Source organism: Durio zibethinus, chromosome 23, assembly GCF_047325235.1.
Source record: "Durio zibethinus cultivar Kanyao isolate XHJ-2024 chromosome 23, ASM4732523v1, whole genome shotgun sequence".
NCBI classification, from domain to species: domain Eukaryota; kingdom Viridiplantae; phylum Streptophyta; class Magnoliopsida; order Malvales; family Malvaceae; genus Durio; species Durio zibethinus.
Genome location: NC_143184.1, coordinates 8,064,568 through 8,074,576, shown reverse-complemented (window position 1 = coordinate 8,074,576; position 10,009 = coordinate 8,064,568). Strand labels below are relative to the sequence as shown.

The window sequence follows — 10,009 nt, the reverse complement described above, 5'->3', positions numbered from 1 at the left end:
TCCTCCACAGCCACTTGAAGTATCAGGTTTCATGTTTGCCTACAACAGATTGAGTCCTATCAAATATGAACAGAACCAAATTTGGAGCTACGAATTGTATTATCTGAAAAGAGTTGTTTTTTGGGTTTAATTTTGCACCTCACTGCCGCAATTTGATTAAATCAGCCTACTGCTTGATCAGGTTCATGCTCCATGTCATTCAAGAAACTTTGCCAACATAGATAAAGAGCAGATCAGTTCTCTGTCTTCATTCAAGAAACTCAGCTAACCTCTAAGAAATCTTGTCATCAGAATACATGTCTGCAAAGAGATGCCCTTGGTTCTCACTAACTTCTCTTGATTCACCAATGGCTTAATTTTTTTTTTATATGAAAAATTATTCTCACGCTAGTATTTTTATTTTTTTTACTTGAAATTATCAAACTTTAAACTTTAATCACTGAAATTAAAAATCAAATGATTTGGTCTATTTTATGAACCGTGTCCAATACCCCAATTTCATTTGCAGTATACTAAAAAGTTTATGAAATGTTCAAAATTTGTAAGTTTTCCTTCCTAGAAAGGAATATTTGGAACTATACATGTTAAGAAAATTAAGAATTCATTAATTCCAAGTTTTCTTTTAATTTGGTTTTTATCTAAATAATAAATATTTTTATTTTTTAAATATTATTATATGTTATCAGAATTATAATAGATCGGCTTATTCCATGCAGCACGGTTTTAAAACCAGTAAATCATATTAGTAAACAGAAAATTTTCTTTTATCAAAATACCGTCTAAACAAGAATTGACTTAAACGTATATATCCGAGCTTCCATTTATTCGTCGCAAAAGCCAAAAAGGGTTCGTTGTAAAAGTATGAAAAGTGAAAAGTAGTTAAATATTAGAAAGAAGCAGCACCTTTTTCGGCACGAACCATGATAGAAGTTAGAAGGACTAAGGAAAAAGCTTGGCCTGCTGGCTGGGAGTCAAAAAAAAAAAAAAAAGTGACGTTAAACAGTGTTTTGTATTTTTTTAATTATAATTAAGTTTTCTTTATATAAAAAATTATTGAATAAATACATAAATAAATCAATTAAAAAATTAAAATTTAATTAAATAAATTTAATATCAAATTATATCAAATACAAATCCAATGAAACTGAAACTTAAAATTTCAATATTTTATTTTATTTTTCATTAAATTAAAATCTCAATAGTATAATTTTTTTATTATTTAAATTATAATTAAATTTGGTTTCGAGATTTTGGCCTTTTTAAGCTAATTAGTTCACGCATGAAATTATATATTCATTTTAATTTTCATTTAATCATTTATCATTAAAAAATTTTTATTAGCTTGGCCTCAAAACCTTTAACGTGTAAGTCTTATCCGCACATGAATGCATTTCCATACTTATGCATTTGTAATGGTTCATCGAATTGACCAGCTCAACAATAAATGAAGAACATGATGTTTAATTTGATCTAATAATATACTAATATATTTAAAACCAAATGACTGAATGGACTTAGGAGTCAACTCAATCAATCAACTACTGTCCTTATGCATAAAGCCTTAATATATACTATTATTCGAGGAAAATTTTGTTTACATCGATATAAAATAGTTTTATTTTATATTTTTAAATAACTTATATTTTATTAATTTACTCTTTAAATTTTATGTTTTATTATATAAATCACGTATGTTGAATTTTAAATCAATTAAAATTTTAATTATTTATTCAATAATAATATATTTTAAAATATTATTTTAATTTGATTGAAATGATAAAATATCATATTGATTTTAAATTTTATGTCTACGATAAATATGAATAAATTATTAAATGATTTATAAAAAATATTAATAAAAAATATTAATTAAATATAAAATAATTAATTAATTTTACATCAACATAACTTGTCCCTCCTCTAATTATTTAATTAAATTCTAGAATTAACAAAAAGCCAAAGAATGGGAAAGAAAGGTCACGCCCTCCACCTCGAGAACGACTAATCAAAAGTAACCAAATCAACTAATTTATCCAATTAAAAAAATTTTAACTAATCTAATTTAGTGGAAAGAAAGAAGGTTGACTCGACATTTTCTTCCATCAAAACTTTCTTAATTTTACATTATTAATATTCTTTGTTTTGAGTACTTTTTTTCATCTAAAATATAGTATTAATATTTAACTCAGGTCCACATTCAACAACTCTTTGTCTTACATGCTCCATTCTTTCTCTAAATAAATTACATAAGAGTTTTAGTTCCCAAAAAAAAAAAAAAAATTATAGGAGAGTTTGAGTTTCTTTAATTCCTTGGTAGGAGTCAATGTTAAGGGGTTGTGAATCATTAATTTGTAGATATCAGTCAATATCATTGCTAATTGAGCAAATCTTATGAGATTTAGTCAATGGAGTTTTATTTTTTTTTTATTTTGTAAAATCATATTGAATTATATAGCGATTTATTGGTTAGGTTCTTTATGTGAGAAAAAAAATTGTTGAAGTTTTTCATTAAAAATAATTAAATGATAAGCAAAATTGGAATGCGAAATTCAAATTTTTAATGATTTTCTTTTAAATAAGTTTTTAATAAAAAGGTTAATTTTTACTATTCTCTAAATTGCAAATTAAACTCCATATACATAAATCTTTTTCAACAATTACCGTTATATAATTTTTTTGGAGAATTTTTTTTTTTTTTTAATTTTAGTTTGATTTATAGGTCACCTCATGATAAGGTGTATATGACCTAATTAAGAACAATATTTTTACCTCTTGGCAACTAATTTTCCATTTTTAAATAAAGGTATAGACCAACTTTTCCTTTCATCTTTCATATCATTTCCCAAATAGCTCTTGAACCATTCGTGAGGGACGAGGTGTGCTTTTTTTTTTTACTCTGGGAGCTTTGTCTTGTTTTCTTTTAGGTTAACTAAAAAGTACCTTTAAGAGATTTTTTTTATTTAATAAATAAATTTAATTAAAAATATGTATTTATCATTAAATCAAATATTTTATTATTATTAATTACGATTAATAGTACAAAAGATGAAGTGGGGTGGTTTTCTCCTTCAAATATTTCATTTAAGGATTTATATTTGATATATTATTAGCATATAGATATTATATATTATTAGTGAATTATATAATAATATTTTATAAAAAATAATTTTAAATATATTTTATAATTAAGTATATTTATTTTTAAAATTTTAAAATTAATTTTTTTATAGAATATTATTCTGTGATTCATTAATAATGTGTAACATATATATAAATATATATATATATATATCAACTATAAACTTACTTTTTATCAAAATTTAAATTTTGCCACAAACCGCCAAATATAAACGATGCTTAATGCTTACGTCAAGCGTTCCACCAGTTTTTCATTTCATTTTTTTGCCTCTTATATATTTATAAGTCATAACCATAATCAGAGTTTCACATATGTGTTTTTTGTTTATTTCAAGAAGGTATTTCTTTTTTTTATAAAAGACAAAATACATCACTTATTAAAAGAAAGAAAGTGATTCAAAATCTGATTTTCTAAATATATATATGAATTATTTTTCATTTAAACTAAATGGTCAAGTGAGACAAAGATGTTTTGTAGTGTGTACGCCCGCCTTCGTAATACACAGTAGGGAACCAAAGTAAAGAGCTGACGAAGTAAACCTGGTAGGGTCACCTATTATGATCAAATTCAATGGTTTGTGGAAATTGCAGAGAAATATCCGTAGGCCTCAAGCAAACTCTGAATCCCGGGCAGTCTATAAATACCAAGAAAGTTTGGTTACCTCGGCCAAGACAAACAACTAACAACATAGTAGTTAGTTCCTCTCTAGTTTCTTCCTTCAATCGTCTTTTCCTCGACATCTTTTTGAAAAAAAAAAAAGGCTTAACAGATAAAACGACACCATGAAGGTATGGAAATGAATCATGAATTATATATATAGAAAAAAAGAGTATCTATTTGATTGAATTTTGCTTTTCTTTTTTCAGCAAAAGATGGTAGTCAGGGTAACTATGAGTGGCAATAAGTCCCGCTCCAAGGCCTTGAAAATTGCAGTCGGTCTCCCAGGTACCGAAACCAACTTTGATTTTCATTCCTTCTGATGATAAAATTTGGAAAAAAAAATTTATACTGATTGTTGGTTTGTGTGTGTGTATGTAGGGGTGGAGTCTGCTTCTTTAATAGGCGATGACAAGAGCCAAATAGAGTTAACAGGGGAAGAGGTTGATCCAGTTCAGCTAATACGTCTGCTAAAAAATAGTCTGAGACATGCAGAGCTGGTTAGCGTGAGTACCGTGGATGGTGACAAGAAGGAAGAGAAGAAAGAAGACGAAAAGCCACCTGTGTATGTCTGGGATCCTAATCCACCTTATTATATGTATGAGGTGCCACATGAACCCTCTTGCTCCATCTTGTAAGTGACAAGAATTTAGAAGGTGACAATAAAAGAGACAGATGCGTGGCTTTAATTCCCTTAGGCTGAGTTTGAGAAATTTAATACTATGTCTTGCTGCAGTTCATGATCATGCCAAAACAGGCAATGGTGTCCATGTGAAGGAGACTTATTGCCCTTCTTTTTTCTTCTTCTTCCTTTTTTTTTTTTTTTTTTCAGTTTTTGAATTTTATCGTACCTGTTTGTATAATTGTGATAGTGCAATTCTGATTTTTAAGTTTGATGTCTCCTATATGTTGCACAATTGAATTGTCGATTACTTGAGTGAATTGAAGTTTGATCATGCAAATGGTTTTTGATTGGTTGTATGGTTCAAAAGTAGCAGAAACAAATCATAAACCCAATATAAGGTGGAAAGAGACAAATGGAATGTCAAACTTACAGTGCATCTAAGATTCAAAGAGAATTCACTGTTTTGACATTTAGTGAGCTTCTGCTGATGCTCTTATCTTCATCTTAAATAAATTTGATAATTTTAAATATAAAATAATTAAATAATTATGTATTTGATAAAAAATTTTTAAAATATGTATTTTGTATTTAACATTTCATACAAATTGCATTATAACAATTTTTATGTTTTATTTATATTTGACGAAAAATAAACACAATATAAATACACGAATTAATTACCATGCCTAAGCTTAAATCCTGTCCCTCCATTAATTTTAACCAAAAAAAAAAAAAGTTGGCTCTTGTAAGGGGTAAAGCGTAGAGTTTGGGAAAAGAGTCCAGTTTTTTTTTTTTTTTTCTTCTTGTGAAAAACATGGGAAAGGATCAAAATGCTAAATGCAATTTTAGATTCCTTCAACCACGTAAGTAACTAATAAGGATTTTTTTTAAAAAGCAATTATATGAATTAATATGGATTATTTTCAGAAAAAAAAGAAATTATATGAAAATTAACATATTTGTACATTAAATTCTTAAATTGCCATTAGAAATTAATTTTACTTTATTATCGTTTTATATTTTAATAATAAAATTAGTTTTGTATAATGAAAATTTTTATTATATTGGGCCCTAACTTTTTATTTATAAACAGTGGGTAGATATATAATTAAAGATTAATTAATTTCATCCATTCATTATATAATATATATATACACACACACCAATAGTTTGTTTTAAGATAATATGACTCGATGATACGAGGGTAGATCAATTTGGCCGCCAGAACAAAACAACAAAAAAAGAGAAAAGTACATTTGACGTTTTGACTCCGTCCAACTTATTGGCGCAAGTGATTTGTATGTGATTAAAAATATTATATATATATATATTGCAAAAAAAATATTTAGATTTAATGTTCACCCTTGAATAAGGCTAACGTTGATAACCAAATAACACTAGAAATATATGACAAAAAAAAATTTTCATTCCAAAAATTCATTAATCTTCAAGAACTAATAACATGGTTTGCAATTTTTGTTGATCTTTTTAAATGAAACTTGAAATGGAATATGCTAACTTAATGCATAAAAATTAGGGACAAAACTTAAATGAAAATTTTTAAATAAAGTTTATAAAGTTTCTTTTTTAAAAAAATTTAATAAAAATTCGAATTGATAAATTAATAGAGTTTAATGTGAAAATCAATAACATGTAAAAAAAATTATTAAAAATATTGTTTATAATTTAAATTTGATCCATAATTATTCAATAGTTAAAATTATATCAATATTTTTATGAAAAATTTTTATCTAAAAATATATATAAATTTATTAAATTTTTTTCAAAATTTACATATTTGATATATGTAACGAAATCTTTCAATTTATTGATTTTAATTTTTTATTTTAATTTTTATTTAATCGTTTTTAGTAGAAAACTTCATAAACTTTACCTAAAAAATTTCATTTAAGTCTTTTCCTAAAATTAGTTAATAATTATACATTAAAAAATCAAAGTGTAATGATTTGAATATCATTTTTATTAAAAATGGAAGACTTTGTTAAAAGATTATATAATAACATTACCCTTAAAAAAAACAATAAAAGTTGCTCTCATAAGTTAGGAAATCAAATCTTATTCCAAGATGAATACATAAAGTATTCCATAAGATGGTGTTAGATTAATAAATAGGTCAAAGGTATCAAATTTAGTATTCAAACGAGTTTCACACTCATCAGATTAAGAATTACATCAACAAAATCGAATGACTCTAATCCCATTTTTTTTTATTAAAAATGTAATAATATTATCCTTCTTACCTAGCTTAATCATTGGTAAAAATAATAATAATAATAATAACAATAAAAGTTACCCTTGTAGAAATCAAGTCTTCTTGTGATGCCTACATTGCGTATTCTCTAGAAGGTCAAGTCCATTCATGAATTTTCTTTTCCCTCAGTCAAAAAGAGCAACGTTTTACATGCATTCCTTGGTGAGAATGGGACTTTCTATACCATTGTATAAATAGTATTTTAATTGATTGTTTTAATTTTGATTAAAATAAAACATATATAAAATGATTTTAAATTTATTTTTTATCTTCAATTTTTTGTATAATTTCCAATTAAATTATAAATTTTAATTTTATCAAGTATTGACAATCGAGTTCTTGTATTATGAAAAAAAATTTAATCAATTTTATTTTTTATTTTTAACAATTTCTTAATAAAAGTAGTAATATATAGTGAATTTGCGTGAGAAGAAATGAAACTAAGAGGAAGGGTTGGGGAGTCAATGGAACTAAAATTTTTTTGACAAACGACCGAGTCGGAGCTATACTTAATCAACGCGAGAAAGCGACGGCCTCTCCGCGGCTCCTTCGTGTTTGAAGAAATGACCATTCACCTATCTTTAACTCTATAAACGAACCACAATTTATTAGACGTAAATTGTGAGTTGATGTGTAGTTGGTATTGATTAAAGTGATACTTAAGAATAATTTAATATTTAATTCAGTTATTTAATGTAATTATTTTAATATATATATTCAGTAAATTTAAAATTTATAATTTATAATTTTTTATTGTCAAACTATTTTTTTTAAAATGTAATTAACGTATTATTTTTTAAATTTAAAGAAAAATGCACTAAAATAATATTTTAATTGTTTTTAATTATTTTTAAAATGAAATTAAAAAGAAAAAGTCAAAAAAGTTTTCCTATGTACTCTGCATTTGGGTCACTCTCATTTGTCATTCCCATTTTAATGTTTTTTATACTATTCTTAATTTTTTAATTTTGATAAATTATAATTTTTTTTAAAAGATAATAACTTAAAAATTCATTAAAAATAAATGAAATAAAAAATATATTTTTGAGTTATTTATTATTAATTCTTAAATATATATTTGAAATATTAATATTAATATAATTTAATAATTTAATAATAAATTAAATGATGAGTTGAATAGAGCTCGAGTTTGACTAAAAAGGAGATCCAATGAATAGCTCTAATTTAGCAGTATTATGATTAAGTTAAATTTGATAAAGCTTGAATTGCAGTGAACTAAATACAATGCAATATTGTACATGTGGTGTGGGCTTTAATTAATTGGGCTACCTTTGGACTGGTTTGCCCTAAGCCCAATTCAAAGCCCAGTATCAACTTGCAACTCAAGTGAATTGTCAGGCTTTCCAACACAAAACATGTTCCGAACAAAAACTAAGCAAGAAGAAAAAAAAAAAAATGAAGACAAATTAAAAAGAATTTATAAAAAAACAAATGTTAGCGCTTAAGAATATATAAATACCTGAAATGGTGACAATAATCTGCCTGGCTTTGGACCTGCTTGACTCCTCTGATGCCAACTAGGAAGGGCCAATCCTTGTTGACAGCATCCTTAGTTGGCATTCAGGGAGCCAGGCAGATCAGAACGTGACTGTTTCATTGGTTTTTACTTTGTGCAATTCACCTGTGAAAACCAATCCAAAGATTCAACTCAAAACAATGACACGTACGGTATCAATTTCACTAAACATCTCACTTTTTTTTTTTTATCAGTTTTGTTAGTCTTTTGATGCAAATTTGCGATCTATGAATAAATGATAAAGTTGATCAATTTAGTTACTTCATTTGCATTAATAATGCATAAACTAAAACCAATGTATGAAAGAGCAATGTTTAGGGCACCTGTGATGATTATTATTCGCATCATTATGCATGTAAGACATCCATTAGCATTTTTGTATAAAATTATCTTTCGAAGATTGAATAAAAAAATAAAAATGATGATTCTGAAACATTTCACAATGCATCTGGCAACTGTAACTGAACATTTAATTCAATAATATAGTTAAATTTGAATTTTCATTCTCAAAATTAAAAAAAAAAAAGAAAGTACCTTATGATTAGGCTAGGGCTACATCAACTGAATAAAGGCAAATGAAACACATGAAGAACAAGTCGATTTTGTAAATTAAAAAGGGTTTGCGTTGAAGGAATTACCCCTCAATTGATGGTCAAATAACGTATTTATAGAGGCTAGGTTTAGCAGTACAAATGAAATTAAAAAAAAAAGGGAAACAGTTTAATTGTGCAGAAGAAAAGTGGAGTATTAAGGAAAGAAATTATACACATTCAGCCTATCAAACATAGAACACAAGGAGAGCAAATAAATGAGTATTTTTAAAGGGATTTACATACTATAAAATGGTCCATTCTGGTATCAGATTTAGGAAAGTAAATTAATCTAAATGGGAAGAAAAATCAGGAAATTTAATGCATAGTAATCAAAATTTTAAATCATTGCACCCACTTTAAAACATAGATCTTGTTGAACTTTGGTGTACGATCTCCATAATTGGATATTTTTTTTCTCAAATGAAAAAAAAAATTATCACTATTAGTGATCACTTACAGTTCAATCACTGGCTGACGAAAAACTTGCAGACCGCAGAGACATGTTGCAAAGAAGTTGAGCTCAACAGCTGCCATGATTTTCCCCTCAGTTTACTGCTCTCTCTATCAACCCATATATAGTAATTCACTTTTCAATTCAGTTCAAACTTGGAAGTGAAATAAGTGCATAAACTACATATATATCGGGTTTGAAAGCAAGTGTGGCTGAGGAAAGTGACAACAAGAACTCCATGGAAAAAGAGGAGAGAGGAATATAAACCAGACGGCAAACCGTTGGATTTTTTTTAACTATACGGTTATAATTAAAAAGAAAAATCATACCCTTTTTTCTTGAAGTTAAAAAATGCCAAAAATGAAGCCTCTTGGTTTTGCAACTTCGAAAATCTTGGCATTTTCCTTCGATATATGTAAGACAACCAATATTTCACTAGTATTATTTTAAGCAAATGATGATTTGGCATTGATGTCCACAATGGCCATTGACAGGAGAGCACTGTCTGAGAACAAAGCATGAGACAAAGTGACAGCCTCGGCATGGGTGGTTTGACGGATTATTTGACGGTCGTTTTATGGGTGCTTACAATTAAAAAAAAATTTGAAACCAAGATGGGGACAGAGGAGGATTGGGGACCCAGTATTGCATATGGGATCCCGTTATCGGACTAGTTTTAGCCTGAATTGGACCGCGATGAACTCTAATTTTAGGATTTTAGACTTTGATGTGTTG

At 26.8% G+C, this 10,009-nt stretch overlaps 1 protein-coding gene across 1 annotated transcript; it reads left to right on the top strand.

The window, feature by feature from the left end:
- Positions 1–3,789: 3,789 nt before the first annotated feature.
- Positions 3,790–4,696, top strand: LOC111313511 (heavy metal-associated isoprenylated plant protein 16). Its single transcript, XM_022914196.2, has 3 exons — positions 3,790–3,927; positions 4,006–4,084; positions 4,178–4,696. Exons 1-3 carry the CDS (start codon positions 3,922–3,924, stop codon positions 4,432–4,434), a joined length of 342 nt encoding a protein of 113 aa, XP_022769931.1. The 5' UTR covers positions 3,790–3,921; the 3' UTR covers positions 4,435–4,696.
- The last annotated feature ends 5,313 nt before the right edge of the window (positions 4,697–10,009 follow it).